The sequence below is a fragment of the Neovison vison genome, chromosome 2, assembly GCF_020171115.1.
Source record: "Neovison vison isolate M4711 chromosome 2, ASM_NN_V1, whole genome shotgun sequence".
Taxonomy (NCBI): Eukaryota; Metazoa; Chordata; class Mammalia; order Carnivora; family Mustelidae; genus Neogale; species Neogale vison.
This window is the reverse complement of record NC_058092.1, coordinates 8861549-8886983: the sequence shown is the minus strand read 5'-3', so window position 1 is coordinate 8886983 and position 25435 is coordinate 8861549. Positions and strand designations below refer to the sequence as shown.

Here is a 25435-nt window from a genome sequence, read left to right as displayed (position 1 = left end):
TGTCCTGGGAGTCCTGGTGACACCTGGGAGGCAAGCAGCGGAAGAGATCAGAAAGAAGACGGAGTTCGTGGCATGGAAAAAGCAGTGAGAAAATACCAGTGCATGCAAGATAAAAAGGTGTAAGAACACAGAGAGAGGGGTGCCTGAGTGGCTCAGTCAGTTAAATGCCTGCCTTCAGCTCAGGTCATGACCTTGAGGTCCTGGGATAGAGTCCCCCATCACCACCACCATCATCATCATCATCATCATCACCAGCATCCTTGGGCTCCCTGATCAGAGGGGAACCTGTGTCTACTTCTCCTCTACCCCTCTCCTTCTGCCCTTCTCCCCTGCTCATGCTCGCTCTCTTTGTCTCTCTCTCTCTAATAAATAAGTAAAATCATAAAAGAAGAAGAAGATGACGACAACGACGGCAGGGAAGAAAGGAAAACACAATCAAACTTAAGGATAAGAAGCAACCATAAAACTGATACTGAGATACATATTTAACAGAAACAGAAATCCAAGCCAATTTCCCAGAAATGAAGAAGAACTAAATCTGCAGATAGAAAAGACATTCCAGGGACACCTGGCTGCCTCAGTCTGTGGAACATGAGACTCTTGGTCTTGGGGTCGTGGGTTCAAGCCCCATGTTGGGTATAGAGATTACTTAAATACCTAAAAACTTGACAAGAGAGAGACAGAGAGAAGACCTTCCAAGTACTAGGAAGAATTCTTTCCAAACAATTAATATCAAGGCATATTCTTGTAAGTTTCTGAGCCCTAAGGATAAGGAAAGTGTTATACTTGCAGTCTCCTACAAAGGGGAAAAAAGAAGGCAGATAGCAGACCACTCCACAGCAATATTCAGCAAAGAAGACAACGCACCAAACCCTACAAAGTTCTAAAGAAAATTTCTAGGAATAATCATATACAAAGTTGTCATTCGGGCATAACGGCAAGAAACATTCTCAAATATGAAAGAATCCCCTTTCGGGGGGATGCGCAAAGATGAGTCTTTCCTCAAAAATCCACAGGTCAGTGAAATCCAATCAACCAAGCAATAAATCAAAATGAAAAATTCAGAAACAGAGAAGTTGTCGTCAATGTACTCCTAGTGCACAATGAATAACCTTAAATAGCAAAGTAACACTAACAGGCCAAGGGTCTGAGTCTTATTTTAAAGAATATAAACACCATAGGCAATAACAAAGTAAAAAGAAAAAAAAAAAAGTCAGTCAGTAATTAAAGTCAGGAAGAGGTCAAGGAAGCAGCAAGCTAATTACTTCATTTTTCATTACAGGAAGCCAACCTACTCTATCCTGTCCAAAAACTGAAACAAGCAGAACATGATTTTACCAAAAGAGACAGTTATTCCTTTAATGATTTCCAACTGCTTCTTGATTTTCATAATCTCATCTTAATTTTAGATGGTTTTATTTTTAGAAACTGTTCTCTTGTGATTGTTATATTTTCACTTTAGTCTCTTCCTTCTCTGATACATTTGAATAAAATCAAATATAATCACTTGAACATCATAAACAGTAAGAGCCCATCCTCTTTTTTTTTTTTAATTTATTTGAGAGAGAGAGCATGAGAGGCGGGAAGGTCAGAGGGAGAAGCAGACTCCCCATGGAGCTGGGAGCCTGATGCGGGACTCGATCCCAGGACTCCGGGACCGTGACCTGAGCCGAAGGTGGTTGCCTAACCAACTGAGCCACCCAGGCGCCCCAAGAGCCCATCCTCTTAAAGATCCCTTTTCTCGGGGTGCCTGGGTGGCTCAGCTGGTTGAGTGGCTGCCTTCAGTACAGGTCATGATCTTGGGTCCTGGGATGGAGACCCATCTTGAGCTCCTTGCTCAGTGGGGAGTCTGCTACTCCCTCCCCCTCTGCCCATCCCTACCTCTCATGTGTGTATGTATGTATGTTGTATGTGTGTGCTCTCTCTCTCAATTAAATAAATAAAATCTTTTTTTAAAAATCCCTTTTCTCTATGTATGTATAGACTGTCCAGCTTCAAACCTTCCCATTCTTCTTCCCTCTATATAAAGATACAGAGAAGTGTCAGTCAGACACCCAAGGAAGGGGAAGGAGAAGGGGCAGAGCTGGCTTTCTTCCTCACACTTCTGTATTGCTCGAAAGTTTTATAATGAATGCCTATAACTTTCATTTACAATGCAGTCATTAATTTTAAACGTAAAGATATGCCAGAGAAATACCAGTGCAGACAAAGAAGAATGGCAATATTGATATCAAACAAAAACTGAATTGAGGCAAATACATTGTAAGGACCAAAGAGGTGTATTTCATGCTGATGAAAGGTCCAACCCACCAAGAAAGTACAGTATTCATGAACATTGTACCTAATAACATAGATTTGACATATAGAGAGCAAAAATAAATAGAACACAATGAAAATCTGGTGAAAAACAAGCATAGGGGAGATGGATTTTATACATTTAACTCAGACATCAACCATCTGGAAGGTGACAAAAATAGATAAGAATGAAAAAAAAAAAAAAAGAAGTGCATATTATTTCAGAGGACCTAGCTGGCTCACTCAATAGAGCATGTGACTCTTCATCTCAAGGTCATGAGTTAAAGCCCCACAATGGGTGTGGAGACTCCTTGAATAAATTTTTTTTAAAGATTTTAATTATTTATTTGACAGAGAGAGCACACAAGCTGGCAGAGTGGCAGGCAGAGGGAGAGGGAGAAGCAGACTCCCTGCTGAGCAGAGAACATGATGTGGAGCTCGATCCCAAGACGCTGGGATCATGACCTGAGCCGAAGGCAGCTGCTTAACTGACTGAGCCACCCAGGTGCCCCACCTTGAATAAACTTAAAAAATTATTTTAAAAGAATACATATTAAAAAAAAACACATCTTATTTAAATAACACAATTAACAAACCTGATCTAATAGGTATATAGAAAATTTTGTACCTAACCAACAGAACATCCACCTTTTTCCCAAACACACTAAACATGCTTTTAAAATATGTACATTTGGGATGCCTGGTTGGCTCAGTGGGTTAAGCCTCTGCCTTCGGCTCAGGTCATGATTTTGGGGGTCCTGGGATCGAGCCCCGCATCGGGCTCTCTGCTCAGCGGGGAGTCTGCTTCCTTCCCCACCTCTCTCTGCCTACTTGTGATCTGTCTGTCAAATAAATAAATAAAATCTTTTAAAAAATAAAATAAGGTAAAATAAAATGTGAACATTTATTAGGGTACAAGAAATCTCCACAAATTTCCCAACCCCACACCACAAAAAACCCACACAAAACAAAACACCAGAGAGCACATAAACCACAACCATAATAAATTAACAATGAAAGCGCTATGGGAAGCTTTCTCCTGAAAGCACTTGTGGTCTTAGGTGAGTAACAGTTCTGGGTGTCAGACAGACAGCTCAAACTCCTGTCTGCCCCTTACCAGACTTTTCTAACTTTGGAAAGGCCCTTAACCTCCCTAAACCTGGGTTTCTTCACTGTAAAGCAGAGATAAGAAAACAATTTCCCCCAGGGGCCTGGCTGGCTCCATCTGTAGAACATGAAACTCTTCATCTCAGGGTCATAGGTTGGAGCCCCAAGTTGAGCATAGAGATTACATTAAAAAAGGAGTGGGGGGAATCTCCTAGAGGTCAAAGTCCCTCTAAAAACAGATGCAAGGGCACCTGGGTGGCTCAGCTGGTAAAGCGACTGCCTTCAGCTCAGGTCATCATCTTGGAGTCCTGGGATCCAGTCCCACATCCCGCTCCCTGTTGCATGGGGAGTCTGCTTCTCCCTCTGTCCTCCCCTCTCATGCTTTCTCACTCTCTCTCTCTCAAATAAATAAAATCTTAAAAAAACAAAAAACAAAAACGGATGCAAATCATCAATGGCTGATACCAATTCACAAATACAGAGGGGTAAACTGTGGCACCAGGGGACCAACTCAGAGTCCAGCCAGGCACCAAATGTGGTTGCTCCCCACCTTCTCCGCCTACAGCCCAGAGGGCTCCCCCTTCCCGGAAGCTGCCCCTGAGGGGGGGAACAGGGCCCTTACCTCCAGAACAGGTCACGCAGGCCTTGCAGCGGCCGTCCCTGTCCAGGTAGTAGTCGGGGTCACACTGCTTCCTGCAGTCCGATGACCCCTGTGCGCAGGGCTGCTGCGAGGTGTGCCCTGGGGAAGGAAGCAGAGAAGCTCCAGGCCGAGCCGCCTTGGCGAAGACCTCACCTCCCCAGACTTTACCTCTCGTCCCTGAAGTCCCTCCCTGCTCCACCCTTCAACCCACCAAACATGGTGGTCCAGCTCTCGGGTTCTACGTGGACGCATTGCCGGGGAGAGGGCAGACCTCGCCTAAGTTCAGCGAGCAGGCGGGCGAAGCAGCCCGGCGAAGCAGCCCGGCTTGGGTGGAAGAGCTGGGCCTGGGGGGGTTCCCACTGCGTGGCTCGGGCCAGTTCCAGTGACTCATGGGCACCATGAGATTAGCAGGATCCCCCGTTCGGGCTGTTGAGCCGGGTAAAGGGATGGTGAAAATAAGCAGGTGTGCTCGGCGCACCGCAAGCTCCGGAGGGCACCGGCGGCGGTCATTCGCGCAGGAGCCCTGCTTCCCTGCAGGAACTAGGGAGTCCGGAGTCCCTAGACCCTGCGGAGCCTCAGCCAGCCTGACTGAGATGCGCGCAGATCAGCCAGCAGCCCCTGAGTCCCATTACACACGGACGGAAGATGAATGGCGTCGACACCGACTCCACGCGGCAAAACGGTAGAGCGCCTTCGCCTGCCCACCCAGCTCTCCGTCCAGGTCCAGGGCCAGCCCTAGCCTGGATGCCTACCACCCACAGCTTGAGCCCGTATGGGCACGTGAGCCAGATAAGCCAATCAGAATACCTCATCATTCAGGGTGGGCACACGACCCCCATACAGGCCAATCAGAATACCTCGTCCTTCAGGGTGGGCACATGACCCAGACAAGCCAATCAGAGCACATCTTCCTCATCACTCGGCTTCGGAGACACGTGAGCCATGTCCGCCAAAGAGCCTCATCTCTGAGAGTTTCACAAAAGCTACCAGTGAAGACGGCTTCTCTTTATGGTTGGATTCCTGGGGCCAAGAGCGGTTGAAGTCCCCAGCTGCCAGGTCGTGGCAGGTGCGGCGTGGCCGCAGCCTGCCTGAGAAGGAGGTGATTTCGACGCAAGCAGAGTCCAGGACGGACAGAAATGGACCCCTGAGAGCGTCCAACCTGGATTGATGGCGTCACCGTCTTCTCTGTGTTCAAGCCGGATCTTTCTCTACCCTCACTCTGTTCGGACGTAGGTAAGTAAGGCTGAACCATAGGTCCTCGACATTCCTTGTGCCGCCTAGTCATTCTGGGGAAGTCGGGGACCCCGCTGGGAATCGTGTTTCTAAAGTGCATAAAGTACAGTACATGGGATGACCCAGGAGCCTAGCTGTGTGAGAGCCCCGTTAGCAACGCATTAAATTATTTAAGTAATGGGGCGCCTGGGTGACTCGGGGGGGGGGGTGATGAGCCTCTGCCTTCAGCTCAGGCCATGATCTCAGAGTCCTGGGATCGAGCCCCTCATTGGGCTCTCTGCTCAGCCGGGAGCCTGCTTCCTCCCTCTCTCTGCCTGAGTCTCTGCCTGCTTGTGATCTCTCTCTCCGTGTCAAATAAATAAAATCTTAAAATAATAATTTAAGCGGTGGCGATATCTGTGATTCTTTGTAAACTCATTACATAAAAATCTAATGAGTATCCTTGTTTCAATGTAACCGATGAGCACGAGAATAATGTTTCGTGATATCTGTGGCAACTGTGGCACCGTTGCAAAGTATCAGGAGAATATCTGACTTCTACTGCGGGGAAAGCTGCAGGCACTACAAGAACGTTACAGTGCTTTGTTGTCTTAATCCACAAGGGAAGGATGCATCAGAGGCTGATGAAAAGGAGTGAACTCATTCAGGTCTATGCCCCCCTGAAATCTACCCATGGACAACTTACTTGGGAGTCCCTGGACCTCAAGGTGAGCCCCTGCTTAGAAAAATATGTGAGAATCTCTCAGAAATACTAGCTTGATGGCTGGCATCCTCTAGCTCAGAAAATTTCTGTAGCTCCCCAGTGGTCTTTCAGAGAGGTAAATGTGACCCCAACACCTCTTGCCTAAAACTTTCAGAGCCATCTCATGGCTCCCAGGATAGAGCCCTAGGTCCTTAACCGTGGTTAAGGAAGTTCTGCCCACCTACAACTCCCTTACTGTCTAATCTCAAGCCACACTGGAATCTCCATGTCCCCCAAAGGGGTCATGCTCCCTTCTGCCCCCAGGGCCTTTGCACAAGCTGACCCTTTGCCACAAATGTGCCTCTCCCCTTTCCCCTAGTAAACCCTTGCTCGGCCTTCACATCATTGTCAGGGTATCACTCTGTCAACAACTTGGTCCAGACCCCTGTTATAAACTGTCAGAGATCCACGTACCTTGCCCTCCTATGCCCAAGTCTGCTATAATCTATTTAATCTACATGTGTAATCACACTTATTTGTGGGATACATTGTCTTAGTATCTGAATTCCTCCCATGACTGTGAGCTCCTCAAGGTTGAATCTTTGCCTTTCTGCTCACCAGTGATTCCCCTCTCACAGGGCCTGGCGCATAGATCTGATCGATATGTGCTCTGACCACCTAATCAATATGGACCCAGCCTCGCATTCTCAGGCCTCCCTCTGGTTCTGATTCCTGCTTTGGCATTACTGTACGTGGCTCCCTTCATGGGCTCTAAGCTGCAGCCACCACTGGGTACCTTGGTCTTTTCTCTGGCACTCCTCCTATGTCCTGGAATGTTGTAATGGGTCGAATTATGTCCCTTGAAAGAGACACACTGAAACCCTAACTCCTGGTATCTCAGAATGTGATCTTATTTGAAGATCGGATCCGTACAGAGGTAATTAAATTAAAATGCAGTCATTGGGGTGGGCCCTAATCCAAGATGATAAAAAGGGGGGAAATCTGGATACAAGACACATGTGCACATGGGAACAGCCAGATGAAGACTGGACTCATGCTGCCACCAGCCAAGGAACTACCAGAAGCTGGGAGAGAGGCGAGAACATTCCCCAGAGGCTTCAGAGGGAGCATGGCCAGGCCAGCACATTGATCTTGGACTTCTAGCCTCCGGAACTGTGAGATAACCCATTTCTGTTGTGTCCATCTGTCAGTTCATGGTACTTTGTTGATGGCAGCCCTAGGGAATGAATACAGATGTTCTTCGCACAGGCTGACGAATCTATCCATCTCCATTTCTACCCACTGAGGATCCCTCTGAAGCCAACCAGCTCAGGCTGAAACACCATCCCCTGGTGGAATTTTCCTTATCTTCTGACCCCATCCAGTACCCCTCTCTAGATCCCTTTTAAATCACCTTTCAGCGCCAGGGGCTGTTTGGGGCGAACTCTAGAAATGCACTCTGCTCCAGAAAATGTATTCAAGGATTCAAGTGACTCACTTCATGGTGGGATTCTATTTTCACTCAATTCAACATTTATTGACCATCACCTGTGTGCCAGCCACTGAACTTAGAAAGTGGAGAAGGTGAGATCCCTACTCCCATAGAGCTTATCCTCGAGCCTAGAGGAGCAGAGGCAAGCAAGTACAGAAAGAAATTGGCAAGTCAGTTTCCAGTGTGTGAACAGACTTGGAAGAAAATAAAGCAGGAACCAGAAGAGAAGGCAGAGGAAGAGGCAGGAGAGCTCCAGAGGGAGGGATCGGGGAGGCCTTCCTGAGTTCCCGAGGACTGAAAGAGGCAGCTGCACAGAGGATTTGGGAAGATCACTCCAGGCAGAAGGAACCACCTGTGCAAAGGCCCTGGGGACAGAACAGGACATGCCAAGAACAGAAAGCCCATGGGGGCTGGAGCAGACGGAGCCAAAGAATTATGAGCCCTGATTCATTTCTATTTTCTTCTTTGCCCATTCTCCACACAGATTTTCTGCACTGAATCACTTTCAAAATCAGAAACAAAAATGGCGGAGAAAGGCTCAGGGCATGCAGAGACTGTGCTAGAATGGGTCCCTTTGTCGTTATCTGTCTCCAGCCACTCCCCTTACATCTCAGGGCACTTTGCTGACTCCAGATGTTCTCAAAGTTTGTGCTAACATTCTCGCTCCCTCCCTCACCTCTGGCGCAGCATCAGGCAACCAGGCCCCAGCTGCTTTGGCCAAAGAAACTCTCACACTGAGAACTGCTCTGCATTTGGTCTGGCCGCCAGCCCCTCCTCCGTTCCTCCTACATGCCCTGGGCTTGGCCTTTGGCCAAATAGAACCCTCCCAATTCTCCAGCGGTCCATCCTGCTCCCCTGAAGGCCTTTGCGTATTCTGTGCCTCTGCCTAGAGCACATCCCCTTCCCACCTTGGCCCGGCCAACCCCTGCTCATTCCCAGGACTCCTTTTCCTCTAGGAAGACCCCTCAGTCAGGTCACGTGCCCTGGGAGTGTGTTCCCATGGCTGCCAGTAGCACCACCCCAAATTCTAACAGCCTGGGGCAATAGACACATTTTGGAAGGGCTTCCTAGCCCACAAGCTGCCCTTCTTGGAGAATTGTCCTTTCCCTCAAGCAGTGGCCCAGGGCCAGGGGGAACTAGAGCAGAGGTGGACATCTGTACCATTGGATGCTTTCTTCTTGAGCTTTGGAATTGGAACTGGAAGATGTTGGTCATGTATCCCTCTTGGTGAATGAGGGAGAACAGACCGGGAAGGGAACTGTGGGTCTTCCAAGCTTGACCAAGGGCCGGAAGGCCAAGGAGGCTTCCTTCTCCTCCTTCCTGCTCCCAGCCCTTGGAGAATCCCCTCTGCTCCTGGGACATGATGGGTACACACACACAGCCCCAAGCAAGCCATGCTCTCTGTATAACGTGGGACCTGTCTTCGCGATGTCCCCCCCACGCCCACAAGAAGCAGGCTTCACACTTCTGCAGGATCCCCTCCTCCCACTCTGGGTACTAAGGAGAAGGTGATCCAGGAAGGAAGGGGCAGAATAGGAGGGGGTTTGTAGCCCCCACAGGGGCTCCTCGCTGACATGCTCTGTCTTGGGGGTCAGCACCAGCTAAGAGGAAAGAGCTCAGGTTTCTGAGTTAGCCACACTCAGACTTTCAGAGATAGCCAGTAGGGGCTCCAGTAAGGCCCCCACAGGCTACTTACTAGCATATGACCGTGGGCAGATCTCTGAACCAAGTCCAAGTTTCCTCTCTGGGTTTCCTGTCAGGATTCAGTAAGCTAATGCAGGTGAAGGGCTGGCACTGTGGCCAGCACAAAGCATGCTCCATCGGCAATAATTGTTGTCCTTGTTATGAAACAGTGAGTGAGCTCCCCGTCACTGAGGGTGTGTAAGCAGAGGACTGGGGAGCAGCTGTCGAGGATGCGACAAAGGGCATCAGAGGCTGGGTGAGAGGAGAGACTCGTTGACATCAAAACTTCCCAGTCTCAAAGGTCTCCCAGTTTCCTTCCTCCAGCAGCCCACCTCTGGCCGACACTGCCGCACAGCTCAGCTGAGCCCGATTGCACAGAGCAAAAAATGTCAGAAATTTCCCCCAGAGACCGAGGAAGGGGTTTTTGTGGGTTTTTCTCTTTTCCTCTTGCTTGCCGGAAGCACCGGGTCAATAAAACTCAGCAAAATGCCCCGCCCACCACACCAGCAAGAGGCGCTCAGCCGCCCCCGTCACTGGGCCACAGAGAGAGAACGTGGGTCGAAGTGGAGGGCGCCGGGGACGCAGGTGTCACTCTGTCTCCGCCCACTACACCCTGTGGGGACTGCGCCAGGCAGGGGTGAAGGAAGCTGGAGGGGCTGGGAAGAAAGTGTCTGTCTTTGTTCCTGCAGCTGGAATTATGGGTCCCATGGAAAGTCACAGAGCCCTGTGCTGCAGTTGTCCTGACTGCTGTTGTCCTGGGGAGAAGCATTGTGCCCCCCTCCCCCCCCCACCCCACCCAGCACTGGGCTGGTGAGGGAAGGCTTCCTGGAGGAGGCAGTACCAGGACTGCAGGAGGTGGCGGTGGTGAGAGAGGGCATCCCAGGGCAGACAGGCATATCAAAGGCCTAGAGACTTGAAAGCACAGAAGAAAGGCCAAGGGGAAAAGGGTGGAAAAGGTGACAAGTGACCTCACGATTAGTTGAAGCAATAAACGGTTGTTGGATGGGTGGGCAGAAGAGCACACAGAAGTGGGAAGGGAGGAGTGGGTGGGTGGATGGCACTGCATGGGAGGGGGATGGTGCTGTGGCCCAGCTGTGCCCCCCTCCAATCCACATGCTGAAGCCCTAACCCCCAGTGTGACTTTATCTGGATACAGGGTCTTCAGGAGGTAATTAAGGACAAATGCGGTCAGGAGAGTGGAGCTCTGATCTGACAGGATTGGCGGTCCTTACAAGAGAAAAAGGGAAATGTATCTCTTTTCTTGCTCTCTCTCTCTTTCTTCCCCACTCCTCTCTCTCCTTCAGCCATGACAAGGGAGCTGTCTGCAAGCCAAGAAGAGGAGCTTTACACCAGAACCCCTGCTGGAAACTTGATCTTGGACTTTCTGCCTTCCAGAATGGTCTGTAAACAAATGTCCATTGGGGACATGCCCAACCCCCACCCCCACACCCCAGCCCCACTCCCCATCTGTGGCGTTTTGTTATGGCAGCAAGAGCAGCCTGAGCCAGATGGGGGCATGAGTAGGGGACGGGTGGCAGAAGGAATGGGGAGGGGGTGAAGGACATAGGATGGGGGAGGGGTGGGCAGGTAAGAGAGTGGGTGAAGGGTTAGGTGGGGGATGGGCAGGCTTATGGGGAGTTGGTTGAGGGGGTGCTGGCCAGTCCGGCACAGGAGTCCCAGGCACTAAGGGAAACACAGGCGCCCACCTCGTTTGTACTTCAAAACCCACACTAACCCATAAAATAAAGGTGAGAAAAATCCAATAAGGTTCTACTCTTTCCCCTACCATGACAACTTGGAAACATTTTTGGAAATAGAAAATATCCAATTCTTTTCCAGAATGTTGTTTTGGGTCCTTGCAGGGCGGGGGGCGCTGAGCTTGGGCTTGGTCCGCCCTTGTGGTGGAGCAGAGAGGCCGTAGGTCTAGGGACAGACTGGGCTTCCCGTCCGGCTCCGGCCACTTACCCTGGATGATTTTGTGCACCATGGCCGGGAGCCACCCTCCAGACAGCAAAGTTGGCGGCTGAGAGGATGGGTAGGTGAGCTCCTACCTATCCCGGAAGTCACCCCCCACTTCCAGTGGCCTCCTGTCCTCCAAGCACGAGGCAGTCCTCACGCCCTCCACAGTCAGAATTAGCGTCTTTCCCACTCAAGGCTGCACCCAGATCAGAGACCACAGTTCAGCTCTAGCTCGTGTCCCACCCAGCCAAGGCCACTGGAAGTGCCTTGGGAATTCTGGTAACAACCACAAGGATGACAGCCTCACCAGCCCGTTCTGGCCGCTCGCCTCTTGGGGCCAGAGCCGCCCCAGCCCAGTGAGCGAGAGGCAAGCTGATATTCTACTCAGAGCCAGTCATGGTGCCGGTGCTGGGTGACCTCCCAGGAATGGGCGCCGAGCAGGGAGCCTGGTTCCAGAGAGATTTAGGGCTCAGCTGACCCAGAGATAAATGCACGTTCTGGGCTGGAAGAGACGAGGACTGCAAAGGGCTTCCAGACTCAGAAATGAGGGGCGGTCTGGGGGTGTCGAGAGCCCAGGCTCTAGGGTCACAGAACCCTGGGCTCCAGTCCCCAGCCCTCCGCCAGCTCCCCCATTTCCCAGCTCTGTGACCTTGGGCCAGCTACCCAAGCTTACAGCACCCTCGACAGCCTCATCTACAAAATGGGATTAATAAAGGATACAGTGGAGCTCGTGCAATGCTTCTGAGGCTCTCAGACCGGCGTGCATATGGTAAGGGTTCGTAAGGGGTCAGCCAGGAACTAAGAGCAAAAGCTTCAGAAATCTAGCGCCAACGTGACGATGACAACATGGGCTTTCATCTTGCCCATTCACCAATCACCCCAGAGTTTTATACCATGAGGACAAAAATCCGCCCCCCACCCCCGTCCCTCCCCAGCACCCCACTCACCCTCGGGGCAGCGGTAACAGCACCTCCCAGTAGTCTGGTCGTAGGAGTGGTTGGGGCCTTCCTCGCAGGCGTTCCTCCGAACTCCATCCTGTGGGCGGGATACATTGGTGAGACCAGGCTGGTCCCAGACACGCACCCCTCCTGCCCCTCGGATCCCAGGAGGCCAGGTCTCCACTCACTGTCAGCACCAGGCCTGAGACAGAGCCTCAAGTTTTAGAGGAGAATCCGGACAGGAACACCTGATCTCACACCTGCCTCCGACCCGCTCCATTGGGAGGGGGGAGTGTGATGGCAACTCCAACCTTCCAGAACTCAGCCCAAACCTGGGCTCTGTCCTCTTCTCTCATGCTCACATCCAACCCATCAGCAAACTCTCTTGGCCTCTTTGGACCAGTGTTCTCCCCCACCCCCACCTCCTCTACCTGGTCCCAGTCCCCATCCTCTCTCCCCAGAATTAGTTAGTTCAGTTGCCTCCTACCTGGCCTCTGGCATGGACCTAGCAATAGAGTAAATCTGTTTGTTGTGGTCTAACATGCTCTACAGGAAAGTGCACACATCTCAAGGACATACCCACTGAATTTTTCCAGTGTGACCGTCTCACAGCTGGAACCGAGATCAAGAACCAGGATGTTGCTGGCACCCAGCACCCTCCCTTGAGCCCCTTTCCATGAACTACTTGTATAAGGCACCCGCTAACCCAACTTCTCTACCATAGACTGGTCTTGTTCAGCTTTTGAGTTTCAAGTGGGTAGAATGATCTCTGTTCTCTTGCAACTGGCTTCTTTAACTCAACATTACACTTTGTTGCAAAGCGTGTTGCATTACATGCTTTGTTGCAAATGGCAGCCCTTCATTCAAGTTCTTTGCTGCGTAGTCATGTGAATGAATAGGTACAATTGGTTTATCTAGTCTAGTCTTGATGGACTTTAGTGTGCTTCCACTCCTGATCATTATGAATAATGCCACTAGGAACAGCCCTATACATATATTTTGGTGCACAAATGTACACATTTCTATTGAACTCCACCCCGGGGTGGGGGCGGGAATTGCTTGGTCATAAAGTGTGGTATGCTCAGCTTTGATAGTATCCCCATAGTTTTCTAAACTCACCCTTTGCTGCCGTGTGTAAGTGTTTAATCGCTCCCCATCCTTGTCAACATTTGGTAGAGTCAGTTTTAAAAATGTTAGCCATGGTGCCGAGTGTACAAAACGGCCTTACATTGTATCCTTTATGTTGCGTTTCTCAGGGGCATAATGATGTTGGGTATCTTTTCACATGTTTGTTAGCCTTTTGGATATTGTCTTTTATAAGACCTGAATGAGGTCTTCTTCTTCTTCTTTTCTTTTTTAAGTTGGATTGTCTGACTTTTCTTATTGATGTGTGGGAACTCTATATATTCTGGATACAAACGCTTTGATAAATAAATGAATAGTAAATATCTTCTCCCCTTCTGTGGCTTGCCTTTTCACTTTCTTAAGGGATTCCCCTCCCCCTTTTTTAAGATTTTATTTATTTTGTTTCAGAAAGAGAGAGAGAAAGAGCATGTCAGTCCAGGGAGGAGTAGAGGAAGAGGGAGAAGGAGAGAATCCCAAGAAGACTCCACACAGAGCGTGGAGCCTGATGCAGGGCTTGATACTAAGACCCTGAGAGCATGACCTCAGATGAAACCAAGAGTCAGATGCTTAACTGACTGAGCCACCCCAGGCGCCACTCTTAAGGGAGACTTTTTCTTAATTAGTTTATTTTTTAAGATTATTTATTTGAGAGAGAGAGAGAAAGAAAGATAAGGGGGAGGGGCAGAAGGAGAGGGAGAAGCAGATGCCTCACTGAGCATGGAGCCCAATATGGGACTCAATCCAGGGATCCTGGGATCATGACCTGAGTGGAAGGCAGCCGCTTAATGAACTGAGCCACCCAGGCACCCAGGGAGCCTTTTGATGAACGGAAGTTCTTAGTTTTAATGAGGGACAATTTATTCATCTTTTCTTTCATGGTCAATGTCCTTTATAAGAAATACTTGGGAGCCCAATGTCATTCAGATGCTCTCCCACATTAACTGCTCGATGATATCCCTTAACCTTCCTTGTCAGGTTTCATTTTGGCGCATGGTGTAAAGTAGGGGTCAACACTCACTTTTTTCAGGAATACACATTTTAACAAGTTCCCCCATAGACTTCCAGGGCTCTTTAAAAGTTAAGTCCCAGGTGCTTGGATGGCTCAGTGCGTTGGGCCACTGCCTTTGACTCGGGTCGTGATCCCAGGGTGCTGGGATCAAGCCCCGCATCGGGCTCTCTGCTCAGCAGAGGGTCTGCTTCCCCCCTCTCTCTCTGCCTGCCTCTCTGCCTACTTGTGATCTCTCTGTCAAATAAATAAATAAAAGTTAAGTCCCTTTGTCAGAGGGAGCTTGAGAGAAGAAAATCTCTGCTGACATCCTGGGGGAGGAACTTTGTCCTTCTGGTGGAATGAAAGGGGAGCATGGGGTACCTGGGTGGCTCAGTCAGCTAAGCATCTGCCTTCAGCTCAGGTCACGATCCCAGGGTCCTTAGATCGAGTCCTTCGTAGGGCTCCTGGCTCAGCAGGGAGCCCCTCTACCTCTACCACTTCCCCCTGCTCATGCTCTCTCTCTCTCCCTCTCAAATGAATAAAATGAAAGAAAGGAAGAAAGAAAGAAAGAAAGAGAAAGAAGAACATGAAGCAGGTTTCTAGGCTCCAGGAAGGGAGACAAGAGGGAGAGGGGAGAGGGAAGGAGGGAGCTATGTCCCACCTCTGTATCAGCAGCCTCCCGGGCAGGCAGTGCCTGGCAGAGCCCAGGTGGCCACTTGTAGGATGAATGATATGAATGGGCTTTTTTGGTTTGGGGAGAAAACATAAGCCATCTCCTAACCTGCCCCCCCAAGGGGAGACCCCTGGCTGGTCTGAGGGGCTTCTCTACTCTTCTCTCCAGCCAAGGGAACAGTGAACACTAATGAATGAGTCCTTCCATCATGTCAGAGAGCAGGAGAAGGCCAGTGTGGCTGGAAGATGGATATGTAGAGTCTTGATTACATTATCCCTTTTTTTCCTCTTTTTGCACATCTGAAATGTTACCATATAAATGGGAAATCAATGTAAGCTGACATTTGCGCCCCACCAGTCCTGGGGCACTTGTGTACCTCCTTTCTCACTTAATCCAGAGCCCCAGGACTTGAGGCCACGACTCAAGGACACTCTCTTTACCCACCCACACCCAGTCCCCTCCCTCCAGCAGGATCTCCTTCTTCTCCTGTAAACTGGGGAGCTTCTGCGAGCCTCGCTAAGGACAGAGACCTGCCTGACCCCCAACATTTAACCAAGTGAGCTTGGATGCCTACAGGTTGGAGCTGGGTGGGAGGTGCAAAAGCTCAGGCCTGCTGAGTGTGGGGAAAATTCTGGGTCGCTGGCCTGGGTTTTCCCCTTCTGGCTGCCCACTCATCTTATTGATAATTATGGACTCTGAGGAGGCTGTAGGTCCAGGCCCTTGTCTCTCCAGGGTCTGGAGGGGGGGTGGCGCAGCTGACAGTAGCCTGAATTCTTACCCTCCACTTCCTGCTACCACATCCTGAGTCAGTGGGGGACGGTGGAAGGTGCAGAAAAGAATAGGGAATCCATGGTATTGCCCGCTATGCCCTCCACCCCAGGCACACATCTCCTCCTTTATGCCACTGTCAGCCCTCTTGGGCCAGATCACCCCTCCCCCATGATACCGATGAGGAAACTAAGCTCAGAGAGGCTCAGTCATCCACCTGAGGTCACACAGCAACTAAGTGCCAAGAGGATATCTGAGCTTCACTGTGTCCCCAGTTCCCTCCCCCTCTCTGGGCCACAGGCTGCCCATCTAAAATAAAGACAGTCTATTGTGCTGGGAAGGGAACCGTATCACATCTGTGGTCTCTTTCTACCAGAAGTCCACAGTCTGAATCAAATCATGAGGACACAGCAAATAAACCCAAGCTGAGGGGCTTTCTACAAAACAACTGGCCTGGACTCTTTGCGTGAAAGAGAAAGAAGAGCTATGGAATGTTCCAGAATAGGGAGACTAATGAGACAGTGTGGCTGAATGCGATGTCTGGAATGGATTCTGAATCTGAGTGGGGCTATAACAGAGAATATTGACATAGATGGTGACATTTGAATATGGACTTTATATTTGATTCTGTGTTCTTTATGTCTACATGCAAGGAGAGAGAAAGATAAAGCAATTGTACAAAACCACACCTGCCAGTAACAGGTGCTCAAAAAAGAGATGGCAACAATTTTCACAATAAACCTTGTCAATCCAAGCCTGCCACCAGGGGGCGCTGTCTTCTCGCGGTCCCCAGGGGCGCTGGGCCCTCAGCCAGGATGCCCTGGAAGGAGAGTGGGGGCCTCCTTCTCTTGTGGGGCTTGTGGAGGAAGAGGGACAGAGGCTGAGTCCAGGTGGAGGCACAGCTCAGCGCCATCCCCCAGCATCCACCGCAGATGCCCCCAGACCGCTGTGGCTGGCCTTCTCCGGCAGAGACAGTGGGGAATTTTTTTGCCTATGACGTCATGCATGGTTTTACAGGCGCCCAGAAATGGGGCCAGAGCAGTGCACACGTGCTGTAGAAGTCACAACAACAGTTGTTGAACCCAACAGTCCTGAGAGACCCTACTACCCCAGAAACTGATCTCGGAGTGGAGAAGGACCTGCCCAACGTAGCACCTGGTGGCAGGCAGGATCTGAGTTGGGGTCGGGGGCTCCTGGTCACCCCGACCACTCCATGGGGGCGTTGAGCCCCTATTGCCCGTCAAAGAGCTGACCTGCTCCCCGAATACTCTCTAGGAGCTGCTGCTCCCGTATGGGAGACAACCCCACCTTCCCATAAACTAGATAGAGGTGGCATCTGGCGTCCTAAGCTTCACCTATGCAGCGCCGTGATGCCCAGAAGCTAGCCCAGTCCCACGCCCCAGAGCCTCACCTCTGGCCCTGCTCTTTCCTATTCCTCTGCAATTTCCCCGTTGGCCCCCAGGTTGCCCTGCACCACTGCCCATTCACACAGGCCCCTCCCCTTCAGCACTAGGGCAGCCCCAAGAAGGCTGAACCCCTGGACACTGAGGCGCCATCAATCTCCCCTGGCCACTGGTCCAGACCCTGGACGGCCCATCAGTTCCTGCTGCCCCTGGGGAACTGGCCTTGGCCTGGAAGAGAAGGGGCATCAGAAAGGAGAGAGTGGGAGGGGGAAGCCCAGGGACTGCAAGGGGGGCTTTTGGGTGGGGTTCCCCAGCAGGCTTGAGGCAGAGCGAGGTGTCCACAGAGTAATGAGCTGTGCAACCAGAGGACTGGGGTCTGACCTCGGTGGCATCAAGATAAAAGAGAGTGGCCTGAAACCTTTCCATTTCTAAACCTGCCTGTTTTCAGGCTGGTTTGGTTTTCCCTACAAAACCTGGTAAATTTCACTTTCAAAAAGCCCCACCTGGTTTGGGCTGCCTAGAAGCGAACAGGAGCTGGGCTGTACCTGCAGGAACCAAGAGGCTGGAGGTGGGGGGCTGGAGGCTAGGGGAGCCAGATCAAATGCAAAATGCACAAAGGGACCAGAGGCAGGCAGAGCTGGGAGAAGCATCCCACCCCTAGCCCAGGGAATCCCTGCCTCTGTCATTCAAGGTGAGATGCCTGGGCTAGGAGCAGCTAAAGATGCAAAATCTCAGGTCCCACTCTAGACCATTTTACATCTGCCCCATTTTGCAGGTGGGGAAACCGAGGCACAGGAAGGTTAAGAAACTTGCCTGGACAGTGTTAGCCCCGGGATCTGGACCGACCCATCTTGTGTGGGCTCTGATCCACCACGTTCTGTATCACTAGTCCTGCCTGCTTAACCCCCAGTGCTACCCTCAAGCTCACCAGCGCTTCCTCACCACCCCCTGGCATGCACTTGCCGGGAGCCATCCAAGGCCCTCCTCCCATCCGCCCCGGGCCCCGTGCCCCACTCACAGTGCAGATGCCAGACGGATCTTCTCAGACACAGGCCTGGTCTCCTCCCTCCCCCCTGCTGAAGGGTTCCAATGAAACTATGAATAAAGTCCACAGTGCGGGCAGTGGCCCAGGAGACCCAGCTGGCCTGTTCATCCTCCAGCACCTTCTCCCACCTTCTTCCCATCCCCACTTCTACCCCTACCCTCATTTCCTCCCTCCAGCATCCTTGCACTCGGTCCTGCCTGACCACCCCATTCTCCTTGTCCAGCACCCTCTCCAACTGGTCTTTCGTGCCACTCCCTCAGAGACCCCTTCCTTTTCACCCCACCCCCAAGTCCAGGTCAAGTGTCAGCCGGCCAAAATTAAGGTGTGGGCAGGCGGCATCCTTGCCAGAAGCTGTGGGGGGAGAATCCATTTCCTTGCCGTGAAAACCGAGGTCCCACCTCTATGCGGCCCATCAGTGAAGACCCATCTTCTGGAAACTGCTGTGTTCCCTGGATGGCATTGCTTGGCATACCGCCCCCCTCCTCCTTCTGCAAAGGCCACACTGGTGGGGCAAATCCTTCTGTCACATCTCCCTCTCCTTCCATATCGTCTCTCCCTGACACAGCCAGGAAAGATCCTTCTTTGAAGGATTCTTACGAGGACAGTGGGCCCCCCTGTATACTCTACACTGATCTCCCCCTCTCACGGTCTCTACCCTTAACCACAGGCACGAAGTCCCCTTTTCCAGATAAGGGGACATATTCACAGATTCCAGGGCTTAGGACACGGATGTTTTAAGGGACCAGTATTCTGCTGACTACAGCCCTGGGTTATTCTGTCAGTGGACTTAGTTTGGTCATATCCCCGTCCCGGGGGATTCTGAGCCCCGCTCTCTACCCACGGGCTAGCTAGAGCTCCAGGCCAAGAGACCACCTAAAATTGAAGTCGTGCTCTTCCCTAACCCTAGACGGGGGTGGGGGGGAGCTCTCCCCCAGTTCCCACCCCTGGCTTCCAGGGGGCTGCAGGGGGGGTATGCAAATGGCTCCATGCAGCCGGGCCTGTGTCTGGAAATAAACCCAAAAACAGTAGACTCAGAAACAGCCCCCAAGGAGGGGGTCTGGCACTCGCCGGCAGATTGCGAGGAACAGCTGAGACCTTCTCTGAGCTGGTGCTCACCAGAACAGTGGCCATCCTTCCCCGCAACTCTCCCCTGTGGGACGGGAGAAGACAAGAAGGCGTCTGTGGTGGGCAGAGGCGCACCCCTCCGAAGATGTCCCCGTCCAAAACCCCAGAACCAATGATGATATCTCTTTATGTGGCAGAGAGGAACTGAGGTTGCTAACGAGTGACCCTGAAATGGGGAGATGATCCTAGATTATGCAAGTGAGCCCAGGGCCATCAGAAGCATCCTTGAAAGGGCAGGTGAGTCCGATCAGGGAAAGCTGGGGACAACAGGCTCAGAGAGGGGTATGCGGCCGGTGTGAAGATGGAGGAAGGAGCCTGAGCCACAGGATGCCCCCAGCAGCTGGGAGGGCAAGGCAGCGCATCTCCCGCCTCGAGTGTCCAGAGATTCGCAGGCCTGCCCACACCTGCAGGCCAGCCCAATGCCATTTTGGATTTAGGAACCACAGATCAGAAAGATAATCCTCTGTGTTGTTCCGAGCCGCTGAATGGGTGGTAATGATGGCCTGGGAGGAAACTCAGCCAGGGCCCCAATCCAGAAGGCCAAGAATAAAGCCACATCTCCTTCCACTGAGCGTTCCCTAAAGGCCTGCGGTGGAACTGGGAGCTGGGCCCGGCGCTGGGGGCCCCAGGAAAGCCCATGCCGGACGGTCCCAGCTCACGAACGCAGCTCCCGTGACAGGCCCGCACCAACCTGCAGGACAAAGGACTGAAGGAGAACCTCGGAGACACGATGAGACAAACACAGGGATCGCCGACGCCAAGCGAAATGCCTCGAGCCTCACGCAACAGGGACAGAACAGGACCGAGCGTGGGGGGTTCACGACACCTTCTCGGCGGAGGAGGGGCACTTCCACTTTTCCTCGAAGGAAAGTAAGATCTTGGCAGGAGGGAAGGAAGGGGAGAGCTTCCCCGGCAGAAGGCCCCACGGAGAAGAAGTTCTGAAGAGGGAAAAACAGAGCAGTATGGGAAATCGGCGGTTTACAGGGTGCGACCGTGGGAGCAGAAGGAGAAGAGGCCCAGGACTCGGGGCCAGACGGGCGGCACGTACTCGTCATTCCGCACACGGTGTGCCTCCAAACACCGGTTCCACCCACCGTCCTCAGGTGACAAGCCAAAAACCCTAACAAACGAAATACGACCAACCCACCACCCCCTGGATTCCATCTGGGAGGTTAACATCTTAAATCTAGGGCCTTTACTGTGCTTGCTCGCTCTCTGATTCGCCAAGGAAAAGCTGGGGGCCCGAGAGACAAATTGTTTCCCAATCTTAGGTGGTCACGGAACCCTTTCCTCATGGAAAGCCTGTTCCCTGGACGTAACTTTGGGAAATGTTACCTTTGGCAATGGGGAGCCACTGAAGATTATAGAGCAAGGGAGATGAGAGGGGATGGGCAGCATGGAGGCAAGTCAGTCAACATTACCAAGGTCTGGCCTTGAGTCCAAATTCTGTGACTGCTAGCTCCTCACTTCTCACTGACGCCCCTCCTGCCCGAGAGAACCCCCGGCCCAGCTGCCTGGGGGAGCCAGCCATTCAGATCACAGTCCTCCTGAAAGTTCTGGGGCAGCAGCAAAGACTCAGGCTTCACACTCAGTGAGACCTCGGATGGGTAAAGTCCACCAGCCCTGGGGCTAGCAGACCCAGCAGCAGCAGCCACTGAGGGACGCGGGGGGGCTGCCACAGAAAACTGAATGGCTTTAAAGGATAGGGAGCCCCTCCCCCACCCCTGCCCGGGTACTTTAGCTTATGTCCGTTCTTGGAGGTGTCTTGGATTCGTCCCCGTATCAGCTCACCTGCTAGAAGGGCCAGCTTGTTTCCGGGACCACCTCTGTCATCCCAGCCTGCACAGGGAGGGGAGCCAGGGACCAGGTATGCAGGGCCCCCCCAATTCCACCACGAGACTGTGTGGACAGAGAGAACTCAGCCTGTCCCAGTGCAGGAACCGCATCTGGCGGGCGCCTCCTGGAAGCCCAGAGACCTTGCATGAAAGCCAAAGAGGGAGCTTCAAGAGCCCATGCCCACACCCCCTCGCCGACATGCTGTTCCACTGGACTACTGGCGAGGACATTGGTCCCCTTCTCTCCCCATCCCCCACCCCCCGTGTCAAAAGCTTTCTCCCTCCAGCGTAGGTGGAGGTGAGCACGGGCCCCCACTGGCGGGGGCAGATCTCCCCACAAGCGCTAGTCTCTCTTCTCTGGGTCCCTCTTCCCACACCCTTGGGGGCAAGGATCGGTTCACCTTCATCCTGCACCCTCAGTACCTAGCATTCAAGAGGAGCTTAATAATGGCTTACCTTTCCACAGCACTCCAGCACGGACAGGCCCAGAGAAGCTGCTCCTTTATGATTTTATGAATGAATGAGAACTTGGAGGAATATCCCCAAGGACCCAAGAAGTCAGTGAGTAATTGAATTGGGCCGCATAGAAAAGGTCCCTCCCCACCGGGGAGGCCAATGAGAATGCCAGTGATTTTCAACCCTAGACAGCCAAGATTTTGGAATGAGGCCTCCCTCCCTCCGCCCCAACAGCCCCTAGGGGAGGTGGCAGGAGAGAGAGAAGCTGGAGAACTGATCTTGCCTTGCCGAGCTGCCTTTTTTGACATTCTGTCCCTGAGGTCTGTAGCTCTGGTCCCGCTCAGACCTTGACCCGTCCTGGCATAATTGGCAAGACCATCCTCTGCCTCCTCGTCTAGAAAATGGCGGCTGTGACCCCAGACGGGCCCCCCCCCCAGGGTCAGCGCATGAGCCCGATGAGGCCACCCCAGCCAAGCCTGAGCTAAACCAACCATCTGGGCCAATGAACCCCCAGTTTCCGGGGCGACCCAGACCCAGATCTCCCTCAGCCCTGATTTCCTTCCGATGATGTTCCGGAGGCAAAAGAGGCCTGGAGGAAGGTGCGTTTGAGCTGAAGAATGAATCACAATCAACCCAAGAAACAAGTCTAGGTCAGAGATGAGTGGGAGCAGAGTCAGAAACTTACAGTAAATGCTGCCCTTCTTCCAGCATTGACTGATCTCAAGCTGACTAATGTCCCCCCCAACCCCGCTCAAACCCCACTGTGCGCTCCTGGCTGCCCAGGCCACTCTCTGAAGAAGGGGAGGCCCTGGAGTGAGACCAGCCCACACCTCCTCCCCCACATCATATGGGTCATCCCACTCTGGGTCCCTTCTGCCTGGTGCATAGGGTGAAATCCTGCATCGACACAGCCCCGGAGCGGCTGGAAAAGTCCCCTTTCCCAGACAAGCCGGCATGGAGGTGCCTTCCTGCTGGTGCCTAAAACCCACTATTAGCACTCGGCTGTGTGGGGTCACTAGCCCTGGAAAGCCCTGACGGAAGAGAGACACGTAGCGCTTATGAGTCACCCCAGGAAAGCCTCGTTCAGCAGATCCGAGCCCAGCGGGAGCCTCAGAGCCTACATCTGGCCTGAGGGAAAGGGAGCTGGGACGGGAGGGCACGGGTGCCTGAGGGAGCTTTGTGGTAGCTTTAGCCCTGGGAGAGGATGACAGGAATCTGAAGTCTGCAGAGGTCACGGAACGACCCTGGGCCTCCCTCCCCTGCCACCACCCACCCACCGACCCCAAGGTGACCGGATGAGAAAGAAGGGGGCGAGCGGGAGGCCTGAGGGCAAAGAATTCTGAGGGTTCCCATCAGAGTGACCCCAGGTCCCTTCACCAAAACCACTCTTGGGGAGACTGTAGTGCGAGGCATCAGAGGCCAATCTCTCTCTCAGAAGGTGACACACAGCAGGGAGTCATTCTGGCCTCAGGCGTCCACCACAAAATGATGGCGTGTCCAAGCAGTGAGAAAAAAGAATTTAAAATTCAACCCCCGACCTGGGATTTTTTTTTTTTTTTTCCTCTTACAACGAATTCCCAAAAAAACTTCGCTGGAATCCCAGAGGCGGAAGAAGCCTTGGGGGAGTCGGAGGACGGAGAGGCCGGGCAGGCAGTCCCCATCCCCCACAGACAGCCGGATTCCTGCCATGAAATGCCCCAGCCTGAGCCCATGAGAGATGCAAATTAAGACAACAAGGATATGGCCCTTTCCACGGTCACATTGACAAAAATAAAAACTCTGATAAGATCAAAAGTCGGTTAGGATGTGGGGAAGTCACTTCGGCTCAGGCACTGCTTAGGGGGCGGGGGAGGAAGGGGGGTTGTCCAGTCACCCTGGAAGCCCATTTGGTGGCATCTTATCACCTGCGTACATTTTCGCCCCGCAACCTCTGCCTTCTCCCCTCAGCTTCTTCCCTGGGGAAAGAAGCGTACACATTCCTACACATTCCCAAAGGCATCCCTGCGACACGGTCCATTACAATTCCAAACAAACAAACAAAACGTTGGTAGTCAATTTACCACCCACCCATCAGGGACCTAAATAAAGAAAACTATGGAACCCCCCATTTGGTAGAATACTATGTAGCATTTCCCAAGATAAACATGGGGGAAAGAGAAATAAAGAGAAACAGGGGATCGACAAGACAGTATTTCTAAGGCAAGCTGCTGACGTAAAAGCCAAATGAGGAACCGCACGTTCTGTATCATATATGGAAAACCCTACCTGCCTGTCTACAACTAATAAAACATGGGCATGCGTTTATGAAGTGTGCTTGTCCCCCTTTTCCACCTATACTCCTCCTCCCCCTGCCTGGAGCCCATTCCCCTTCCCTCCTCGTCCCTGCCCGGAGGGTGGGATGAACAGGGCTGACCTCCACAATAGGGCCGCCCTTTTCTGTAGGACTAAAAAGGACGGGCCTGCCCTCCCCGCAAGAGACCACTGTTGTTCCCGCCTTTTGCTCATACCAGTGCCCCGCAGGTGTCTCACGGACACTTGCTGTATCCACCAGGGAATTACGGCCAGCTACGGGCCTCTCTCCTCTTCAGACCCTGTGCTCAGTGCCCTTGGTAAAGTAAACCTTGACCGGTCAATCGGAGCTCTGCTCCCACCCCATGCCTAGCTCGGTGCTGGCCACCAGGGAAGGTCTCCGTTTTCCTAGAGCAGTCCCCAGATTCGGTTCTGGGGTTTTCCTCCAGCAGACGTCAGCCCCATCGCTGACCTTTTCCAGGGGCGGCCACCTACCACGTGCTCCACGTGCTCCAGGGCCCGGGATCCACGCATTGGTCAGACAGGGGTAAGGGCAAAAGTACGAATCTGGCCCGTCTAGCACCCTCATTCCCGCGTCCCACCCACACTCAACTTCCCCTCGCCAACTGTTTTAGGGGCCAGGGGCCGGTAGCAAGGAGAGCCCCAGCGCCAACCTCTTCTGGGCACGGAGGCCGCACCTGGGCTGCCCCGGACCCCCACCCGCGAGGAGCCTACCTCCAGCAGGCAGCCCCTGTCGCTCAATTATTGCTGATTGAATGAATAATTGCGGCGTTCTGCCAGGGCGGGGGAAGAGAGCCCCCAGCAGCTGCCAGTCAGCCAACCTCCCACCTGTGAATCCTTGCAGGCTCCTCTCCCCCTGTTTGTCACCTGTGCTCCCTCACCCCAGCTGGGCGGTAACGAGGTGCAGAGACTCCCTGACTTCCGCTGTCCCCCCACGCTCCCCACACTGCCAGGGGCGCAGGGCAGCGGTCGCAAGGAGGGGGCTCCGGACCACGGGCGCCTCCCAGGCACCTGCTGCCCTCTTACCTGCGGGAAGGCTCCCAGCACCCCCAGGAGTAGCAGTCCCAGCATGGCGTGGAGGGGGCACATCCCGGGGGCTGGAAGGCTGAGCTGGCTGGGGAGAGGTGCCCACCCAGGTGGCCTGGGAAGCGCGCTGCGCCCACGTGCCGGGCCAGAGCCGGAGCAACACCTGGGTGAACCTCCGGCGCCAGCAGACTTCCCCAGCGCACCTCCCCGGCGCTGGCCGCAGCAGTGAAGTCACTTCAAAAGTGGGCTGCTCTTTCTTTGAGGGCTCTGCCTTAACTCTTCCCTTCCCCCACCATCCAGAGGTGCACTGGCACCCAGAGCGGTTTCCAAGAACGCTGAAAAAAAAAAAAAAAAAAGCGCGGACAAACACGTGCAGAGATGACTCAGGACAAGCCACACTCCCCTCCTGCTCTTTGAAAGACCTGTCCTGATTGGCCAGAAGCCGTCCTCCCAGCTCCAGGGAGTTTGCTGCCTGCCCCTGGGGCACTGAGGGCCTGAGAAGGCAGCTCCCCTCCACCACCCCCCGCCGCCCCCCAAGACCCTGCCCACCACCCCTTGCTCCTGGAGGTGGGGGGGGCACTCAGGAGATTGGGAGGCTCCAGGCACAATGGTCTCACCCCACCCCCACCCCAAGATAGGGCTAGACCTGAGT

At 52.9% G+C, this 25435-nt stretch overlaps 1 protein-coding gene across 7 annotated transcripts in view; it reads right to left on the bottom strand.

Moving 5' to 3' along the window:
- The window catches only part of TNFRSF8 (TNF receptor superfamily member 8), a 71368-nt gene extending 46200 nt beyond the window's left edge, over nucleotides 1-25168 (bottom strand). For 6 of the 7 annotated variants that reach the window (XR_006383118.1, XR_006383117.1, XM_044237185.1 and 3 more), the window contains exons 1-3: nucleotides 24784-25168; nucleotides 12039-12126; nucleotides 4025-4141 (exon numbers count right to left, since the gene is read on the bottom strand). Coding sequence is in view for 4 of the 7 variants with exons in the window: in XM_044237185.1 (XP_044093120.1) it covers nucleotides 4025-4141; nucleotides 12039-12126; nucleotides 24784-24846 (268 nt within the window). In the remaining 3 variants the exon portion in view is untranslated. Of the gene's footprint in view, nucleotides 1-4024; nucleotides 4142-12038; nucleotides 12127-21447; nucleotides 21487-24783 lie in introns of those variants that run through there. The other variant, XM_044237189.1, reaches the window with a different exon arrangement.
- Between the last annotated feature and the right edge of the window lie 267 nt (nucleotides 25169-25435).